Source organism: Gymnoscopelus microlampas (assembly GCF_963454915.1).
Source record: "Gymnoscopelus microlampas genome assembly, chromosome: 10".
In the NCBI taxonomy this organism is placed as follows: Eukaryota; Metazoa; Chordata; class Actinopteri; order Myctophiformes; family Myctophidae; genus Gymnoscopelus; species Gymnoscopelus microlampas.
This window is the reverse complement of record NC_139947.1, coordinates 30,775,697-30,798,501: the sequence shown is the minus strand read 5'-3', so window position 1 is coordinate 30,798,501 and position 22,805 is coordinate 30,775,697. Positions and strand designations below refer to the sequence as shown.

General features: G+C 42.6%; 1 protein-coding gene across 6 annotated transcripts in view; it reads left to right on the top strand.

Moving 5' to 3' along the window:
• The window catches only part of kazna (kazrin, periplakin interacting protein a), a 217,804-nt gene that overhangs the window by 153,077 nt on the left and 41,922 nt on the right, over positions 1–22,805 (top strand). Inside the window, exon 1 of one of the 6 annotated variants that reach the window (XM_084069570.1) lies at positions 4,464–4,725. The exons of the other annotated variants lie outside the window; for them this stretch is intronic. Coding sequence (XP_083925696.1) covers positions 4,695–4,725 — 31 coding nt within the window. The 5' untranslated portion in view covers positions 4,464–4,694. Of the gene's footprint in view, positions 1–4,463; positions 4,726–22,805 lie in introns of those variants that run through there. 6 annotated transcript variants of the gene reach the window in all.

Genomic DNA, 22,805 nt, shown 5'->3' with positions numbered 1-22,805 from the left:
GTACCCACACACACACACACACACACACACACACACACACACACACACAAACATGCATTCACACAAGGTCATTGTTCGTCTCTTTTCCACTCTCTCTTTCTAGCGCATAGCGACTGAATGGATAACATCTTCTTGGCAGTGCTAAGCGGTACTTCTGTCCTGTGTGGTATGGTGTATAGAGACCGTGCAGAGAGACAGATCGGCCGCCTCCATTGATTTTTATTTAAAGGATAGAGCTCTCAGCTTATCACCTCCGGGCTCCCCAGAAGTATACAACGTGTGTGTGTGTGTGTGTGTGTGTGTGTGTGTGTGTGTGTGTGTGTGTGTGTGTGTGTGTGTGTGTGTGTGTGTGTGTGTGTGTGTGTGTGTGTGTGTGTGTGTGTGTGTGTGACACACATACACACACACACACACACACACACACACACACACACACACACACAGACACACACACACGTACACACACATGTGTGTGTGCGTGCGTGCCACATAATTAAGTCTGTGCGCCACATAATTACCCAAGAAAGTACAAGGTGCACACTAGCTTTGCTTAGTTTTGCTCTAACGTTCAAGTCAAGTTCATGTTCATGTAACCACAGTTCAGCACACAGCTCAGTAACCACCTATTCTATGGAGCCCTTTTGTCATACGCAGCAAGCCATCCGTATCCCGGAAAGCACGTTTCCTATTGTTCCCCGGTCCCCGCCGTGTGATTTGACGCTGTCTTTAATGCAGTGTAAATAGGCAGCGCGCGCCAAGTACATTCATTTAATTAGGAAGCCCGACAGACCTGCTGATTAGCACTTTATCTTCATAAGTGTCTGGTAGCAAGCAGCAGCTGGAGTGCTTCCTAGTTACTGTGCCTCACATGCGAGCCAGCGTGTCCACACAGGTCTGTGGTAACTGTACTATAATTAATATGCTTATGTTGTTGCCTGCCCTCTAAAGCGCTGCTCCTTGAAAGCTAGTTGTTAAAAGATGCAACCGCATCATCAAAGCGTTTGCATCTTATGGAAATCCTTTGCAGCTTATAGCAAGTTTGCAAGGTCCCAGGTGGTTATTATATTGAAATTGTAACTGACTTTGCTTTCCCCCGTTTTGTAGATATAATGTACTGTACAGTACCACTGTGCTGCAGTTAGACTCTTCTGGCATTTAGACTTGCGTGTGCACTTGGCCCACTGTATTGCAGTACTTTTTCAAGCACTCCAGCAAGCAATTTCAACAGCAAAATGCTTTAAATAACATTACAACACACGGTTGTGTGTGATAAATGACACCATTACAGATTGTTTTTGCTTGCCAGGTTCCCATGCTATGTTCACAGTTGTTCAGAATGGGGAAAAGTTGCTGAGTCATTTCTCATTTGTTTCTTTTTTCATCTCCAGGCGTTTGGAGAAACTTGCTACTACATGGTGGTAACTGTGGTCATTTATCTCTGATGAAAATTGACTCTCTCCATTGGCAGAATGACAAAGACATTCATTCATTCGTAGAGTATGAAATGAAGTTGTTGCTGAAACGCTTGAAATGTTAAAATCTGAGATAAAACATCTTATGTGCGATAGGCCGGCCATGTAAATCTGGCGTTTTAGCTTTTTTTTTTTTTTTTTTTTTAACAACGCCCGCCCGGGACATCTGGGGAAACAGAATGAGCCCATTGACTTCTCAATGTTAGTGACTTGCATTTCTATTCCAAGGACATGTAGGCTCAGGCCGGCACGGCCTGCCTATCGCAAAGATAGCTGATCTAAGTCTCGAGATGTGATGGGATCTTTTAGATCTGATATTTCTGAACATTTCTGGAATTATTTGGACATTTCTGAACATTTTTGAAAATTCTTGCACATTTTTTGCAAACTATAGAAAATATTGCATATGATAACTTAGGGACGCCAGGCTTAAAGTGGTTCCAGCGAGCTGGAGGGAAGTCTGTCTGCTTCATTACAATAGAACTCCTGTGAAACGCTGAGCCTCCTTGGCATTCTTTCTTCATACCTCCCAACTCCCCTCTGGAGTGTTATCATTGACTGAAATCGACCCACACACACATGCACGAGAACACCTACAGTTACATATCGCACGCACACAGTCACTCACACACACACACACGCACACACACACACGCACTGGCATGCACACACAGGACAAAGCCTCCCGTTCACTTTCATCATGTCCCCGATTCTGCAGGAATGCAGCTGTTCTGTCGTGCCTCTATTTCCCACTTTAATCAGTGGCCTATCAGCTGAGTTTAGCAGAGGGGGGATATGGTTGGGGTGGGGGCTTGCTTGCACCACAAACCCCGCCTTTGAGCAGGCAGTATTCAATTTCCTCACTTTGTCCATTATGCACGGACACAATAGACAACAAGAGCTTATTTTCTTTGGGTCTGCTTGGGTCTGCGCTGTGAATGAGTTTCAAATGGTACACACAAGAGCCATGATGGAATACATCTGGTTGTAGAGCTAGTGACAATTTAAGATGGTGTGGATAATACTGGCATTTTGAGAAAACACTCACTTTTGATGTGTTGGTTCATGTACCATGTTAGGCCTTGCTGTATTATTTTGATATCAGGGTGATCCATTAATTTCTCAGGCCTGACCCCATTTTCCCATGCATGGTACTAACTACCTGGTACTAACTACCAACTACCTGGTACTTCATTATATACAGTACAACAGAATTTTCCTTCTCAGTGGCCTTGTGTTTAAAGTGTCCACCCTGAGATTGGGAGGTCGGGGGTTCTATCCCCGGCTGAGTCATACCAAATACTATAAAAATGGTACTTAATGTCTCCCTGCCAATCAACGGTTGGATTGGGGTTAAGTCATGACATGTGACATACTATTGTCATGTCCAGGGGGTGTACTTGCACATCAAACTGCCTCACGCTAAGGAAAGATAGGCTCCTGACCTATGGGTCACATGGCTCAGGAACTGTTGGTTCCCGAGGCTACTTACAAATAGAATGACTGTTTACAGGAAGTGACTTTGGCAAGACGTGAATGTAATCTGATTGAGCTCTTAAGGATGATTTTCTTTGACTTTATAGTCCCTGCACTATAAAGTCCTGAGTGTTAATTTAATTCTGAGAATGTACAAATGGAGCCGTAAAGGGTCTATTTGATTACACCACTTGATTACACTCTGAGAGTTCAATTAACATTGAGGTTTTTACGGTGTACACTACACTAAGGTGACAACATTGTAATTTAAATGGGTAGCAATAAAATGTATTTTAGGCTCATCTGTTGTTCATTTATTTGATTCATACGCTCTGACTTCGATGGTTGTGGGGGAAAGTTTCTACTTCAGTTTCTACAGCATTATCACGCTTGTTCTAAGAGATTTTTGTTGTTGTCATCTGGGCCATCTCTGCTTCAAACGCTCAGATTACATCATTGATTTTTCTCTCAGGTAGACGATTGCTTTGATAGTGTGTCATTTTTGTGAAGATTTGGACAACTAGAGGTTTGGGCCGTTTACATCTGAGTCATAGTGACAGGGGCCCATGGGGGCCACCAACTGACCGACCACATTACCCATTAGGCAATCTTAATATAGGATTAGCTGGTGCTCATTTTGTCCACGATAATTGTGAAAGCTGTTTTGATTCATATTGATTTAGTTATTTTAGATCAAGGTATATTGAAAAAGAATCTATTGAAATAAACTGGTTTATTAAATGTACAGGGAGTTGTAAAAGCACCAAATGTTTGGACAATATCCTGTGTGTAACCCAGGACTGAAGCCTTAAATCCATTCTTATTGCCTGGCTGGAGGCCTATACTCTACTCCATACAACTCCCTTAATTCTGTTATCTATGGACATTAAGTGCTTTGTTTTTTTAATGATGAAGACAGATTTATTTAGAACGTGAACAAAACAGACTTGTCACAGAGTACCTCACAGCCACTGGACAGTAAAGGTCAAAATAAGCACTGTTTAAAGACACAACACACACACATTGTTTGTTTCCTTCCCATAATTATATTCCACACAGCATCTGGTCATCATGCTGTAGTGCATGGTGTTCAAACGTGTTCCAGTGCCTTTGGTGTTCCTGGAAAGCGCATTGGGTTGCAAAAGACCCCCGGGCAAGACAACAGCTGCTAGACCTGTCGCTGTGTTAAGTGAGACACACATTACACACACTCTTGACACTCTCACCTGCCTGCCAGCCCACACCTTGACAGAGCTCCTCCTCCTCCTAATCGGCATTATGAGGTGTGTGTCTCTGTGTACGTGTTTGTGCGCATGTGTGTGTACTATGTTTGAGTAATGTGGGAGAACTTAGTGACAACCCAGTGCAGCTCCTCCCCTCTTCACCTAGTAGTATACTATTGGAGTTGAGGGGGAGGGGAGGCGTGTACTGTATTTCCAAACCTGTGGGAGTTGCCATGAACAGGTAGTACAATCAGAGAGAGAGAGAGAGAGAGAGAGAGAGAGACAGAGAGAGAGGGAGAGAGAGAGAGAGGAGATACTTTCCTGGATTTTATTTGAGGCTGAGTACAGCAGGAAAAGATAAAGGCAGTTGGCAGTGGAGTGTGAGAATGAGACGATTGTTTGAGCTGGAGGGTGTTTGAGTTCCCTTCCCTTGTTTCTGTGGCAATCGTCCCTCAGCACACGCACCTGACAGATCCTGGAATCCTCTGGAAAACTCTCGGAGGAGGAGGAGGAGGGGGAGGGCATGAAGTCGGACAGGGAGGAGGCAAAACCCGGTGAGTGGGAAAAGACCAGCTCTGTCGCTCTACCACACTGCATGGCGTATGGAGCCGGTTTCAGCTGTTGGGTCCTAAAACGTTTAATAATTTCAAAAGGCATCTTTTTGCCGAAGTCTGCAGTTTTATGGATTAGAATCCGTGTATGTGCGTGTTCCGCGCAAAGAACGGCCTGTTCCCATGTGGACAGGGAGTCAGGTGTCATGTCGGGAGAATCAGCCACTCAGTAATTCAGTCAGCCCTGTTGCAGTGCTGAGCTGTTGGGAGACTTTAACCTGTGCTGACCTCACAATTGGTTGTTATTCTCTGAACATGGGAGTGTGTGTGGACTGTAGCATTGTGGAGCCTGATGTTTACTCTGAACCCTGTGAACCTTACTGTTCATTTGAGCCATTTAGCTGACTTAATGTACAGTGAGAGTAGGATTGTATTTCTTGTTTATTTATTTTATTGTTTTGGACAAGGACGCTTGACAGGCCACACATAGGCTAATGTGGGGATCTAACCTGTGACTTCTCTAACCAGCCCTGCTGGTTTTTGACAGTACTGGTATATAAGCCAATGCTATTTTTAGAACTTGATAGAACAATGACTATTTTCCTGGAAATACGTTTATTCATTAACCACTTTAAATGTACTTAGTTGACCGGGGGGCCCAGGGCTCAATACTTGGTCCCCTCCTTTTCCCCCCTGTACACTGATATCTTCGCCAATAATAGAAGATCTGCCAACTCACAATGCGTTGCAATGGGATATGTTGTGAGCTTGTAGATCTGCTATTTTTGCCCCAGTATAGAGACGCTAGGCTACATGTGGTTAAAGATTATAGCCATGAGCCAGTGTTTTGACAATGACTGAAACGTTGCAGTCATGTCCTGAGCTGTTTGAGGCTGAACAGAAACTGTAGTGCAGTGTTTGTGAGTGGCTTTATTAAGGGGATTTCTTTTGCCAGTGGTTTGCGAATAGGTGAGTCAGACCGAGTGGAGTTTGTGGGGATTTGTTCTGCAGTGTTTGTCTCAAAACAACAAGAGTTTTTGGGGCTTTGTCTCGCTGAATCAGAAAGACAGTATTGTGCTGTGTTGACATTATAAACACTGTGGTCTCACGCAAGTTGACTGGACTTCGTTTTTGTTTTACCTTTTATGCATGTTTCACTGTACCGTCAAACAAGATTTAATATTTTTTTGGCTGGATTACAGTACCATCTCTGTTTTCAGTGCTATTTGAACTTTACTCACTTATACACCTTAAACCCTACAGTATATACTTCATTCATACTTACTCACTTACTTACTAGCCAATGTTCAAGCTCACAATTCACTGTAATGCAGCATATTGTGAGCTTGTAGATGTGCTATCTTCACTGTTTTTGCATTGCCTATAATGACATGCCCGAAATAGGGACAGCAAGGTTAATGTGGTTAAAGAAAAAAACGTTACAACAGCAGCCATCCCAGTATGTGTCAGACTGGATGTGCTTGCTCTCGTATGACTGGCTTTTAGACCTGTTCTCAATCATTTCCCCCCAGAAACATCCATACAGTATGTTATCTACACACTGCTTGTTGTACACCTGTCCTTCAACCCAGGGGCCAAAAACAACACCAACGGCTGAGCTCAAAGATCACCATGACATGAGTTCAAACAAGACCCTTTTGAATAATTACTGTTCACACACTCTGCACCCAGTGACATGCAGTGCACAGTACAATACTCAAGTCTGAGTATACAAATTAAAACATGTTTAAAATCCTGAGTGTCAATTTAACTCTTGAGAGTATACAAATGTTGAACACATGCATGGATGGTTTGGTTGCATTTGTATACTCTCAGAGTTACAAATGGATAGATTAACATTATGTTAAAATGTTTCAAATGAATCAATCAATTTATTTCACCTTTTTAAGGTCAAAAGTTGTCCCGTTAACCCGGCCTCCTGGCTGAAACTGAACAAACCCATGTTCCATCCTGCTTGTAGGACGCGTAAACCCTTCCAGCGTCACCCTGGGGTGTGGCGGTGAGTGACACCGTTAACATTGTCACAACAAAACAAACGCCTCCAGGATACACATGGACCTCTTGGCGTCGCCTCACTGTCCCAGGCGTGGCTATATGCATACACAGTTGTGCTGAATTGCATGCCTTGCATTCTCATCGTGTTGTTGATATGATCTCTAATTTCCTCTTGTGGTCTGTGGCGCATACTGGAAAGCAAAACAAACATGGGTCTTACAGGCGTTCTTGCCTGTCACCATCAGCTGAATACCTTGTCAGATATGCCAGTCAACCAAAATACCTGGCATTGCTTTCCTGTTTATATTTTTGTTTTACATTTTGGCCTGTCAATCAGAAACAATGTACTGTAGCATTGTGAGGTAAGCGGTGTATAGACAGTAGAGCCCGAGCGATGCCAGATTTTTGGGTCTGATCCCAATTTTTTTTCGGGAATAAAACCTAATTGGTTTGAAAAACGTAGCTTATAAGCAAACCCATACATAAAGATAAACAAACCTTTTGATAGATAAAACACACAAACTAGACTCTTTTTAACTTTTGAAGACTTAAACAAAACAAAAGCCCCAAATAGGAACGTCAGGTTGAAAGTGGTTAAAAGTTGGTACACATCCGTGCCATGATTGCAGATACCGACGTTGTCAAAAAATGTCAAATAATGCCTGATACATCGGACCGGCTGTAGTGGACAGCCCGTGTGTTTTTCAGCAGGCCAGAGAACAGTGTGACAGTATAATTATGAGAGGTGGCAGAGCCTGGCTCTAGGTGTGTAATTGCCTTCTGTCACTGGTGGAGCAAGGTGAATGCAGCCAGCCCCCCTTCCTGTGTGCTAGATAGCTTCTATTTCTGGTACGGTGGACAGAGTGGACAGCTCAGAATGAGTAAAGGGGTAATAAACTGGCTTGATGTACAATCAAGTCGGTGGTATGAATGCCATTATAACAATGAATTGCCCATATGTCCTGAAAGTCTTTTGTTGCCCACAACACGTTTGTGATTGAAGACGAGATAATTGCAGACTCTGTTTTCTTCCGTCTACATGTCCTGTCTTTTCATTTCCATCTCTCCATCTCGCCAAATCACTAGAATTCTTATTTATAATTCTTATTTTGGCTGAAGATGACCCAATGGGAGTATGCTAGTCAATTTGCCAGTGTCTCGTCCACAGTGACTGTAGTGTACCTGCTGTTGCTGTCATACACGTATAGCACCTCTTCCTCACTTTATAAAACAAAACCTGTAAGTCGACAAAACCTGTACGTTTTTGTACAAACAAATCCTCTGAGTTAGAATTTTAATCCTGAGCTTTATTTCCTGGTGTTGTCAGCAGGGGTGCGGGCACTCGGTTTAGAAACCATCTCTGTTGGATTGTTTTACCCCCCTCTGAACTGTAATTTGTTTGGTAAATCATTATTTGACTCTTGGCTGGACATTTTAAAAGCTTTAGTGTAACTAATAACCATGGTTTTAACCATGATTTTCTGCCAAAATAAATGTGTGTGTGCATGCCTTAGATAGTTCTCCTGGGACAACTGGTTGTTTGTAAGCGTGACATGTTGGTGAGAGAGTGGACAGAGACAGAATTATGTTTGCTGAACAATGTCTCTGTGTTGACTCAAAGGTGCGTGTGTGTGTGTGTGTGTGTGTGTGTGTGTGTGTGTGTGTGTGTGTGTGCGTTTGCGTGTGCGTGTGCGCTTGCGTGCGTGTGACACAGAGCTTTATGGTGAAATATGTGAAGTGACACAGTGTCTGCCCTCATGATTTGTCCAGACTCATAAATAACCAACACCAGTTACCCTTTGGCACCAAAGATTTGCCCGTAACTAAACACACACAATCTCAGTGACACACATGTCTACACACACACACACACGCACACGCACACGCACACGCACACGCACACGCACACACACACCTTAATAATTCTGTTGAGTTAGCTAAATGGATAAATAATTTGAGTATGAATATGAATTACGGTCTTCTGCTAATCCTGATGACTATAGTCATACAGTTGTAGTGGTCATATAGACCTTATTCAACATTTCCAACCATGCTTGTTTATTTTTGGCTGTTCACATCAAAGTTAATTAAAAAAGCATATACTGTACAAACACACACACATTTTTGGACATACATTTTTTGTAGATTTATTTTCGCCTATAATGACAAAGTAGCCTAGTTAAAACATCGGTTGCTAAATGTTGATGTGTGTTATATTCCCACGTTTCGCAAATGGATAGAAAAATATCTGTATCAACAGAAAATGATACAACACGTTTATGTTCAAATTACAACACCAATGCAGCTAATCAACCACAGGCACTGCGGCAGTTATTGCCCGGCTCAATGTGAGCCATTAGCATTCTTGTCACGCCTGGCATAAGCTGTCTAAAAGGAATCAGAAACAATACGTTGTTCTATCTCGGGGAAACAGCCTTAGGGGAGCATCAGTTCATTAGTGTGTCCACTCACTCCTTTGGTTCTAAATGTCCTGATCGGTACTGTACAGGTAATTACACCCATCACAAATGAGCAGATATTGTTCATTTCTGCAATCATAAGCTCCTGGACTGGGTCCAGCATATGTTAATAGTAGAATCTATTTACCATCTGAATGCTTGGTAAATACAATACTGCTGGAGAATATAGAGGTTAATGACGAGCTCATGGAAGAGGATAGTTGACAGTCTCCACTCTCCAATTATGCGGGAGGGTTGCCCTTTTGTTTGCTGTGCTTGTTTACAATCCCTGCACTGTAACATCCTCAGTGTTTATTTAACTCTGAGGGTGTACAAATGAGGACTTCACAGTGTGACTCATCCAGCTGGGTGTTTTAATGATTTGTGCAAAACCATGGACATGGTTATCCCTTCTATTCTTCCTTTCAGTTATCTATCTATCCATCTATCCATCCCTCCATCATGACCTAAGTAGTACCTCTGCTATATGATGCATAGAATTGGCTTCTAATCTCTTTGATGAGGGCGTTCCAGAAGCTGCACATTGCATATGTCCAACTGCAGTTTCAGTTGAGAATATAATCCCTCAGTTGTTTGTGTGTTTGTCGGTGTCGTAAATAGGAGACGCACAAGCACATTGTTTTGAAAAGTGGGACGGTTCCTCTATCAGTTGAGACTGAGAGAAAGAAAGACAGTGAGGCAGTTACGTAACTCTGAAAAACGACACCTGGATAAAGATGGCAGTGGCTCAGAAATCTCCCAGACATGCTCACTTCAAAGTAAACATTAGACAGGTTTACAGTAGTGTGTGTCCTTTATGCTGCCAGCTGCGGTTACTCTCTCTCGGTGGTCAGTGATTGTGTCTGACTGTAGATGAGTCTGTCTTTTAAAGAACTACTGAATGATACAAGTTATATCCAGCATGGCTGACACAGAAGAGGTTTGGGTGAGAATAGCTGCCATTACTGCCATTCATGCTCTGATCAGATCAGGCACAGGGCCCTGGCCTGGATCCCATCATAGCATGAAAAAGCATAAATGATCTCGTTGTGAATGACATCCTTATTACCTTAATGTGTTTGATTAAAATAAAAATAAAATAGGAGCAGCTTCTACAGTACGTTAGCCTCATGTCGTGATGGCATCAAGAGAGTTTATTGAATTCACAATGCCAGGTGAAATCTTTATTTTCCCTATGTAACATTCTTAACATTTTGTAGTCCTGGGATATGCGGTATGGTGCAATTTGAATGGCCTCTTCACAATCCCTAGCTTGTTAACTTCTTGTTACCGTACTGAGGTTATATGAGGCATCTGAGGCTTGCCTACCATGTTGTGTTGCTCGTCATCAATGAATGGCCTGCCTGCACTCTCTCTCGCCATTACCCAGAATCCCAGTCTCCCTTCATCACTGTCTCTATCGATACAGAACATGAGGCGCTGATTTCTGTGATGGGGTGCCCCAAAGCACTGGAGGAGGGCCCTTTCAATTATTTTCCTTTTGTTTTTTCATCAACCCTTCAGCGACCCTGTCATCTCCTCAAGCGTCACAGGCAGATTGCTCCTGCTTATGTGAATGGACTAGCTAATCCAAAGAGAAGTACTCCAGGACAGAGCAGGCAGAGGATGAACTGGCTCTGTCAGTAGTCAGAGTGTGTGTGTGTGTGTGTGTGTGTGTGTGTGTGTGTGTGTGTGTGTGTGCGTGTGCGTGTGCGTGTGCGTGCGCATGCGTGCACGCGTGTACACTATGACTGCGCTCGCAAAAGTGAGTTTGACTGTGATTGAGAAAGAAAAAGAAATATGGAGAGATGACCAATCAGATTTGTATTACTAACTCATGCACTCCAGTCAAGTCTTGAAGCCATTTATAAAATCTATTGGGAAAGAAATCTGCCGCGTGTGCATTATTTTATGTTTATCCACTTAAATCCAAACATTCAAAGAGGTTTTATTTGTCATTCATCGAAGTATGTGCAGTGAAATGTTGGTGTGACATGCTCCTCAGGCTGTGCTAACAACATATAATTTTAACAAACAAGCTAAGATAACAGGGTATAATACAAGTTAAGAAAAAGTAAACAGGTAAAACAAAAGGTAAAAAAGAAACCTTTAGAAAGAATATACAGTACATGTACATACAATGCAGGTTCCAACTAATTCTGTGGCAAACCCTGCAATGAAACAGGCTGGAAGGAAAGGTCAAATATGGGCTACTGCTTGTAAACCTGCCTGCAAACGGCAGACGTTGATCAATATCCTATCAGAAGTGCAATGTTGGTTTGTGGTGTGTGTGTGCGAGCGTGCGTGCTTGTGTGTGTATGTGTGGGGGGTGGGGGGCGGGGGTGGGGGGGGGGGGAATATGTGGGGTAGTAAAAGTGCCTGTTTCAACCACGCAATACACTGCTTGGTACTGAAACCTGAACACACTTATCAACACATCGCAAAGAAGAGAGGTTGTCTGCGCAATAACTCCGGCAGAAAAGGACAACATGGGTTGGCCATTTTCCAAAGAGAGCTGATAATCTATACTGTCTGCACATAGACTAGCAGAAGCAGATAGTGATGCATTTCCCATGAACATGAAGCCAGTAATCTTTTCGATAAAGTTAGCAGTTTCTGTAACACAAAGCAAATGACATTCCATTTATTTGTACGTGTTGATTGGCCATGATGCAGGAACACTGTCAGACTGACAAATCTCTATTGTAGCCTACAACGGTGTGGATTGGCTCGTAGACATCCGTCCTTGACCCTGTCACACTCAAAGTTATGTTATGATGATCTTTACCCAGACCATCCTGGTCAGAGAAAGCAATTGCATTATTCCTGTATAAAATAGTGTTTTTTTTTCTGTATTTCTTTTATCTGAGTGTCTAGCATTGTTAAATCAAAGTGAAGCCATGGAATAATTTATTCATATGCAGCTTGGTATGCCTTCTAGATAGAAGAGAGAGAAAGGGAAATTGAACTCTGCATGAATGCATTATAGCCTGAGGGCTCCATTGTATATAGCTTTCTATGGAATAACAGAATGCTTTCCATGGACTACTAGCATGCTGTTGGTAGGCTAGGTCATTCATTCCACACTGTCACAAGGAGGGCGCCTCTAATAGGAAAGAATCCCTTCTTTCCTGAAGGACATATTTTACAATACATCATAGCAACAGTTTTTTTTTAATAACATTTTAGTCATAGATTAGGCCTTATTAAATTGAATAGCCCAGTGCTTCTAAAACTTTTTTGTGTCAAGGACCCCCAAATTGATATATATTTGGCCGTGGACCCCCATCTTAAAATATGTTGTTCCAGGGACCCAGTTCCAGGGACCCAGACTTTAGTTAAAAATGGTCACTTTAAAATATATATATATTCAAAGATTTGCACAAATGTTCATGATTTTTCAAAAATAGCAGACCTACAAGCTCAGAGCTTATATATCTATATAAGAAGGCTCATGGATTGGAGTCTTGTTTTCTTCGATTCCTGCTGGTTAAAAAATCATTAGCCATTTCAGATGTGTTTTTAAGATTGAATATTGAATGTATTTACATGACAGTCATGACAGGTTAAGCTTTGTACTGGGCAAGGCATCTCTTAATGATTTTAGCAAAGCCATTTACTCAATATTGTTATTCCAGTGGCATGACTCAGTTGCCAAGTTCAAAACAAATAGAACGTGGGATGTAACCTCCCTTCAAGAAAGAGCTTGCAGCATACATTCCTGACCCCGGCTATTCTTTCATTCCCCTTTTTTATTCAACACATTCCTGATTATGGGCTGTTCTATTGTCCACCCAGCCAGAGCACAATATGCTATGCATTGAGCCTTTGGATGAGGTTGTAAATCCTTTCTGCTGGCATGTTTTTCTAGTCCAGCTCTTCCTCAACAACTTTCAAGCTGGCATCCCTATTTTGGGCATGTCATTATAGGGGAAAATAATGGAAATAACCAATCTACAAGCTCACAACGCGTCGCAATGCGACACGTTATAAGCTTGTAGATCGAATATTTCTGCTGTTCGCCGTACAACAAAGGACGGCGGCCTCAGTGGTTAAACACTGCATGTTTTTCTGTTGTTCGCTTTGATATTCTTTTCTTTTGCTTGTTTGACATGATGCATTAACTTGCATGGCACTATAGCTGCACTCAGTTTCTACTATTAAAGCTATAAAGCCATATAACGGATGCCCCTCCGCCCGCCCATCCTCCTATAATTCTAGTAACCTCACGGCGGGTGACGGCGGTGTCTTGGTTGGGTGGACTATTGATCAAACTGCGCATGCGTCGTTGCCAGGTTTCGCGAGAGAAACAAGCAGCAAGGTCTATGAAAACGAGGCCAAACCAAACGAACCCTATACCACCAACATTGGCCCTACAGCGCTTACAGTCGGCCGACATGGCAACACCGAGACCCCGCCCACTCTCTCAGTACAATTCTTCCTGTGGAAAGTAAACACACCAGACGGACCCGAGGCGGGCGAGTAACATGCCTACGCTATTCTCCGTGCTGATATATATATATATATATATATACGCCCGTGGGGAGGGGTGACCGCGGGCCGGGGGGTGGCGCAACGCGACCCACGGGCCACGGGGGGTAGGAGGTGGGAAGCCACGACGGGGAGGAGGGGGGGAAGCCACGACGGGGAGGAGGGGGGGGGGGGGGGGGCGCCACGACGGGACGCGTGCGGGGGAGAAACCGCGCGACAGGACGTGCATTAACCCCAACTTTGCAACTACTTTCACCTGCGCCTTTCACCGGGTATGGTCTAGTTCATTTAAATTAAAGTTGCTCACCCAGCGTATGCTCTCCTTCCAGATTTGACCAAAAAGGTTGTACTTTGCTGCAAGACCATACTTAAATGGGCTACCCTGCCCCTACCCCTACCCTACTCTGCTCTTATGGGGGCCCTAAGTGGAATTTGCTGACGGGCCCGTCCCCCAAACACTACCACTGCCAACCATTTTTCATTTAACAACACCCAACGTTCAAAAACTAATCATACACACAAGGGAAAAAAATCTAAAAAACACAAATACATTAGATCCAACTTATATCCAAGGGTGGTGTTAAATATTTACACTACATTTACACATGCAGCACGCTATTGTAATTGAGTAACTTTTTTTCTAGCCTTTTAGATGACATGATATGATTTGTTTGCTTTGCCGCTCCTTTGTTAATTGGCGGTTGGCAGCTACGTGATGCTGCAGATGCTTAGTGAAATTAACACTTTTGCTGCTACTAGAATTTGTTGTAAGGTGCATGCATAATGCATGGTGTGCGGGTCTCTTCCCTGCTTGCCATTATTATTATTTTTAAATACTGTAGTTAACTCTATGAAGAATGGTGGGGACCTAAGCACAGAGCCTAGTGTTCCTACAGGGATAGGCAGCCCTGCTTTTAAATGTGTTTGAATCATGTAGGATGACTAGGATGACTTCTATGACTGCATTAAGACTTCTGTCACAGCATCACCGCATGAAGACTTATATATGCAGTGGTGCAAGTGGTGGCTAAATTGAACGCTGCCCCATCTTCCCTACCCACTCACTATGAAGAGGGTGAACAAATCTAAAAAATAAAGAAAAACTCCCCCTCAAGACACATGCTGTCATTCCCTATCCATTTTCAACCTCCACTCCCATTCTAGCAAAGTGCAATTTCAGCTGCCTTGTGGCCACTGAACACATTGACAGATTGCTGGACCTTTCAGGAGGAAAGGTTTGTGAATCTTCCTGTTTTTGTGGTGCATGGAGAGGGAGGGTGTGTGAGAGAGCGAGAGAGATTGAAAGACAGGAGAGAGTGGGAAACGGGAGCCATACTGTAACACCACTGAGAAAGGAAAAAGAGAAGCGATGAGGGTCTGTATTGACAGCTAATCGGACAGGCAGCCCCTAGAGGAAGGAATCGACTCTCAGTGGTACTTTGGAATGAGATCTACTCATTCCAATGATTGAAGCTGCTTTGTGGAAACTAGACAAACAGCAGCCTCACCTGCCAATATTCTATTTTATTATTGATGGGGACGTGGGGAGTTAAAAGGCACAGTTTCAAGGTTAATGGTCAAATTGACTAAACTTAGGAGTGCTTTCTCACAGCAGAGATGACACATTTTACTTTTTGAGAGAAACATTGGTAAAGTCTTTTCATATATCTGCTTTTTTGTTTTGCACCATCAAGTTTGTTTCGCCAGGGATGATGGATTCCTAGTCCCTGAAGGATTTCTGAGAGTTTGAGGCAATCTTTATTACTGGTACCCAGCCGTACTGTAGCTGTCCTTCACAGCTGTCATGCTGTGTGACTGTGGGGTGATTTACGAAGACAGCTTGGGCTATCACGGCCAAATCACAGACATAGGACATGGCACTCATCATCATCGTAATTCACAGGTCCCCTTTGTGTGCCAGCTGATGCATGGCAGCTATTATGGAAATAGACGCATTTAAACCATCATTTACATCAACGGCTGGGAATGGAGATTTTATTTACTGTTTCAATGAATCATAATAACTAGAGGCAGATTCGCTCAGGGATAGAGGAGAGGAGACGGAGGACGCTTAATGAATGCACATATTTAATATTATTTGCCGATTGGGTCAATTTGCAGCTCAGAGCCACATTTCATTGGCCATTACTCAGTTTGGTTCCTTTGGTACTTCAGCTGTGTGAAAAGTCACACAGAGGGACACATTAAATGCATTAAAAACCTACAAAATATATAATAAGCTTTATGGTGTTTTGGTCTTCTGAAAACATGTTTGTGAAAGCAACAAACACAAAGTGTTTAAGTAACTCTTTGATCCCCCACTGCAGGGATGGTGCCATGTTAATCTCTCTTTAAAGGTTTGGTGAGTTTAATAAGTTTTGTTGCATGCTGCACTTGTGTTTTCAGGCATATTTCTAGCTGTCTTTTGGCAGGTGCGCTAGCTAAATTGTGTTGGCTGCATTAGCCAGTGGGAAACAGGTGGCAGTGAAGACACGGCTAGCAGCAGATTCATTACCCCACCAAACCCTGAGGGGGAGAGAGAGAATCCAACCCTGATGGATTCCTCTCATTCCTCATAGTACAGAGCTGTTCACTACAAACCTTCTTTCCTCATAAACAAAATGCAATCCTATGTTGTTGCCTGTCTTTCTGTGTGATCACAGTTACTGAAAACATTGTCTTAAACACTGTATGGCTTTTCAGTTAGGAATAAAAGGATCTTGGTAAGGAGTGGAAAGCTTTTCTTCTTTTTTTTTAATTGTGTACCGTTTTTAATGATGATGACAATGTTTGATTCAATGAGCAAACTGTTGATCATTACCAGGCTGTCAACGTAGAGAATGGAGTGGTGCAAACTTGATATGAGGCACTAAGGAATGAAACAGGTCGACATTAATAATAAAGAAAATGAGTAAACAAAAGTGATGTCAAACTTTCACATACAAGTTAAGTATGTGGTGTGAGAGAACGGAAGACTTACAGTACATCCAGGTCATTCTCAATCTTAATGTTGAGAATGAAGTTATGTATGATTAGCCAATTATATGTGCAAGATTCTCAGATCAAACAAATTATGTATTATATTGAGCCTTGTATATCTGCCAGAAAAGTGCAAATGGTAACACATATTAAATAATGTTAGGCTAACACAGAAGACTTAATGAACTATGAACTATCCTCACTTTCCAATCCTAACTTTCATGGAGTTCATCGATCAACAATGTCAGTACGCGATAAGAACTGTTTACAATATAGTCCGGCGATCTGTCATGACCTGATGGAAATTGATACAATGTCAGTAACTATTGTTGGTGTTATCGGCACGGGACACTGTCATACGACGTACAATTGTAGTATTAATCTGCCGGAGTGTTAAATTAGCTCTGAAATTAATGTTCAAGATTTTACTGGCTCTCTCGATAATGATTCATATTGAGAATCAGCTCTTGGATCTTTTCTAGTCTACAATAAATGTATTTGTCTTCAAATATATAGGTTCCTTAGATTAACCCAGGAGGATATGAGGGTGCCCATGCAGGAGCCCCCTGTTGGCTCCAGTGCCCTGTGCAACCACATAGTCTCCATACAGTTTACAGCTTACAGCTGTAATTTCTTAGCTAAAGTAAGGACAGCTCACCAGTGCCTGGTAGCTAGGGTCCACCATGTGTCAGTGATGAATAAATGGCAACACTGTGAGTAACTAACCAATCAACAGTGATTGTTGTGGGTGGGTGATGTTTGTGGGTGAAATTCAAGAGCTTACATTTTACCAGCAGGCAAAAGTTGGCAACTCTGGCAGGTAGTTCATTAAATGGGAATGAGCAGAATACTTCACATACAGTCCTTGGGTTGGGGTTGGGGTTGGGGGGAGTAGCAGGAAAGATTGCACTTATCAAGAAGCTCCAGCTTAGGGTGTCATTTGTAATGCAGAGCTAGAGTGCATGCATGCTTGTTCCCTGCCTGAAGGCTATGGGGATGTTGACAAATGGCTGGCTGTCCTCTCTCTCCCCACCACTCCAACCACCTCCCACCACCTCTCACCACGTTATCTGGAAGGCTTCAGCACTGTGCCCGCCTGGAGAAAGCAACATATCAGTTCTCTCCCCTCTTTCCACCTGACGCAGTATGCTGCTAACTACTGTGACACATTCGGACGCTCTGACATCGCCTCCTGTAGCTGCCGGAGGCCTCTGGGCTGTCAAAGTGTGGGAATTTAAGCTATAAATGCTGAAAATAGGCCATCTTACTATCGGTGCAATGCAGATTTAATGGTCCATTAACTAAATTAATACTACATTAAAAAAGTGCAACAAGGCCACAGTATGTCTCTCACAAGGCCACACACACTTTGTAAATTGAGTTGCAAAAACGCTACTGCAGGCACGTAGCCTTGCTACCCAGATCCTTAATCCGCACTTCATCACATTACTGCAATAAGCCTTTTGATAATTTGCCTAAATTGTAGACCCTTAATTGGATAAACTGTGCCTATAAAAAAAAATGAAACTTTTGAGCTACTTACCACAAAGTATGCCCTGACATTTCTGGGAATATTGAGATCACTGATTGTTATTTATTCATTGAAACTTTTCTCATCTACATTGATCAAATTCACAGGTGTAAGTTTGCCTGTGCTATGCACCTTTATGATTATCTCAGCAAGACGTTGTGTGTTGGGTTGTGTGTTTGTGTGTTGTTGTGCTCAGCAAGACGTTGTGTGTTTGTGTGTTGGGTATAAAACCCTTTATCTCTGCTCAGCATCCTTGTTCCTAGTTTTTTTGTCGTCTTAGAGTGCTGCCCATTGCACAATCAATAAACACAACCATAATGAATTAGTAATTGAATCAAGTGCATGACCTTACAGAATCTCTTAACGCCAATGAACAGTATCTCACAGGCTCTTATTTTACTAGAACAGGGCGGCTCTTTGTTGTAGCAGCTTGAGTTGTTCTGTAAAATGTGGTCCTATTACTGCAGGTCCATTAAGTACACCTCTGTGTAATGACACTCTCCTCGCCACCGGTTTCTTTCGACCCTGCTCCTAATAACCTGTTTTTTACATTCCATTTTTGTCATTTAGCCGTCGACTTTTATCCACAAGCACTTAGATTTAGCTAGCTAGCACAAATTAAGAACCATAAGGCCACAGAAAGTGGGCAGCAAAAGCAATGAACTTAAAGGTTTATTTTAGCTCCAGAGTGGCCGGGTCGGACCTTCATCATGCTGAAAGGAATCGGGACAGCACTGTGTATGGCAGGTCTCCTTGTTGCAGTGTTTTTTATGTTAACCACTTAAGCCCTTTTTCAACAGTAGCGGAAATAACTGATCTGCTATTTTCACTTGTTTGTGTGTGTGTGTGTGTGTGTGTGTGTGTGTGTGTGTGTGTGTGTGTGTGTGTGTGTGTGTGTGTGTGTGTGTGTGTGTGTGTGTGTGTGTGTGTGTGTGTGTGTGTGTGTGTGTGTGTGTGTGTGTGTGTGTGTGTGTGTGTGTGTGTGTGTGTGTGTGTGTGTGTGTGTGCGCGCGTGCGTGCGTGCGTGTGCATGCGTGTGCGTACATGCCAGCATGTGTGAGTGAGTGAAAATGTCACCTACTGTATAATGACATGCCCAAAATAGGGATGCCAGACTTCTTAGACAAGAAGTGTCACTTATTGGGTTTTAGAGAGGGTATGAGGTGATTATCACTGTAAGAAGCTGTAACTAGAGACATTTTGGACCCATGTGAAATCTATGTTGACAATCAATCAACAAATAACCTGAGAATGAGTGACAGCAGCATCATTAACATGTCATCAATGTGTTGGGATGTGACTGGCATTGTTCAGTTTGTTGTCTGTGTAATTGAGCAGGAAAGGAATGACTGTCGCATTGCAAACAACTTGCTGCGATGTACATTCGTAAAACATTTTCAACAAAAGAGTGACGATTTTTCTATATTGTCCATAGGTTAAAAATGACCTCTTGTAGTTAGGAAAAATGGACAGTAATAATGGCTTAACATTTATCTGAAGTTACTGCCTAAATCACAACACTTTACTCATTCTTTTGTGTTTTAGTATGTTTCTTAACTTTCAATCCAAAGAAAAGTAGGAAAATCCACTTTACAAAGTTTATGTTCATTTTCCTCATAGGGACATTATTACACTGTATGTTGTACTATATAAATGCAGAGAATTTGGGCGCTGGGGTGGCACTGGCAGAGGGGTAATGGGGTCCTACCCACCACCGTGGTGCATACGGCTTGGCATTCCGATGAAAACGGTTTGCCATGTTCGTGGGAGGGAAGCCAGGCTAGTTGCTGCACACTGACTCCTACAGGCTGGTCAGGTAACGTGTCACTTGTATCAGAGGTGACACATGCTCGCCTACACCAGTGGTTCACAGTTTTTAAAAAAATATTTTGGGGGGGTCACCAGAGGATTAGCTTAATGTGCAACATTGTTTTCTCACTCAATACAGTAAACAAACCAACATACAGTATAGATTATTTATTGTCTCCGCCAGGCCGAAAGGCATGGCGAGAGAGTATGTTTTCCACCCCGTCCGTCCGTCCGTGTGTGTGTGTGTGTGTGTCCGTCCGTCTGTGACCAGCTAATCTCCGGCACCGTTGTCTTGATCGCAGCGAAACTGTGCACACACACTCCCTGGATGCCAATTCAGAACCTTTGCCCCAATTTTTTCTCATGGGCCTTTTATAGCGCCACCAGGAGGCTGATTTGTGCAAAACATATTTTTTGACAGCACTCCTACAGATTTTGTCCAAAAATCACGCAACTCGGTACACAGTATCTCTGTAGTCATTAAACGAAACGGGTCTTTCAGATTTCTCATATTCCATCCTGATTGGCTAAAAATATCTTCCAAAGTTTGCAGGAGTGCTCCGTTTTGAACAACATGCCTCAAATCATGAACACAGCATGCAATTTCCGTGAAATTTTGCACGCTCATTCCCATTAGGCCGAGGAAAAACTACCATTTGAAAATTTTCAAATCAGCCTCATGGTGGCGCTATAACAGGCCGGTTCGTGTTTTTACCTATAATTGCACCGATTTGTGTAAAACTTTGTATGCACACTCCCTAGAGGTCAAGGAAAAACCTTTGCCCTGCATTTTTCACATCTGCCTTTTATAGCGCCACCAGGAGGCCGACTTATGTAAAACACATTATTTTATACTACTCCTTCCAATTTTATCCAAATTTCACGCAAATCGGTACACATGATCTCTATAGTCATGTGATCACGATTGACATCTAAAGTTTGCATTATTGGCTTGTTTTGAACAAAATTCCGCAAATCATGAACGCACCGTCCAATTGTGCTCAAACTTTGCACGCACATTCACACTAAGTTGAGGAACAAATGCCACCCTTTTAACATTGGCCTGTTATAGCGCCACCAACAGGTCTAATTTAGCTAAACATGTTTTTAACAAAATGCCTCAAATCATGAATGCAGTCAGTGTCCGATTGTCGTGCAAGGCCTAAGAAGAAATGGCAACCTTTTCACGTTGGCCTATTATAGCGCCACCAGGAGGCCACAATAGCCTACCTGACCTGGCGGAGACCTGTGCTCCGAGGAGCACTTTTTCTAGTTTTGATTTGTTTTGTTAAGCGACTTTGGGTACCATGAAAAGCGCTATAAGTGTGAATTATTATTATTATTAAGTGTATACAGGGTATCTGCGCATTTCTAAATAGACAATTTAATGACCTTTCAGACTTTTTAACCCCATTTTTGGCCAAATCGTCAAATATCACTAAAGAAAGAGGCAAACATTGTTAAAATGGACGATCAAGACCTCACACTGCGAGGCGCTAGGAGCTTGTAGTTTGGCTATTTTCACAGTATTTATCTGTGGAACCCAGTCAAACCAAATATAATGCCTTAACAATTCCAAGTGCTTGTTAGAGTGTGGCCTATACCATGAGGTGAGCAGCGACAGAATGACTAAATTGTAGGGTTGTCCGATATTGGCTTTTTTACCGATAACCGATATACCGATATTGTCCAACTCTTAATTACCGATACCGATATCAACCGATACCGATATATGCAGGGATTATTGTGATTAGGGTAAGCTCAAATTTCATATCACACACACCATATACAGTAAGAACTCCTGTAACTTATTTATAAAGCAAAAAAAAAACGATACCGATATTTTCCCGATATCAATTTTTATGCTAATATCGGCTGATAATATCGGGAGGCCGATAATATCGGACATCCCTACTAAATTGAGAGTAAAAGGGAAAACATAATAAATGCTGACCATTTACATGGCAAACTGAATTAGTTTTAGCCTAAGTTACAGGCAATAATTGTTTTTAATCCATTGGGAAAAAAATCCATAATTCAATCACAACCTGAAGCTGATTGACCCACTCTCCCTCCAAATATTTTGTCAGGCGTACTCGGGCTCCAGTTCTCATGCATTCTTGGATGTTTTCAATTTCTGTGACAGCAATATTGGCGGTGGGATACGAGGAGGTTTGATTTATGCTTGGCACTCCATGGTGGTGGCATCTTAGAGGGCTGCTGAATGCCTTAGCCCAGCTTTCTCCCTGGTGCCCTGAGGATATCTCGAATTGAGCAGAATGACTCGACTTATTCTATGTATTACTCTCCATATACGTCAACTGCTGCAATGCCTACAGTGTGAAAGAAGTAAAACATGTCTCCTCTCTTTTGGCTGACATTATATATTGGTTGTCTGGGGTTTGACTTGAAAAATGGAAGCGTGATACTTTGCTTAAGGCTTTTTAGAAGAGAAGTGCCATTCTCCCTTGCTGTTGCTGCCCATGCTTTGAACTAGGCTGGGTTTTGAAGTGTTATTAGTATTGAGTGCTATGTAAAAACTCTTTCTATGTCCGTCTGTCTTGCTTTTAGATTTGTGGTCCTCTCTCACCAGTAATGCTTTTAAAAGTGTCAGATCAAAACCAGGTACATTTTTTTCATAATTTGTATGCCGAAAATCTTCGCTTCATCATCAGCGCAGTGAGGGGTGCTGCTGCCATATTTTGGCACAGATTTAGCGCTATTACAGCAGCCCCCGGACAGTACTTCAGTGTCGTTACTTGCAATAGTTTTTTTTTTCTTTTTTTTCGTTTGGCCCA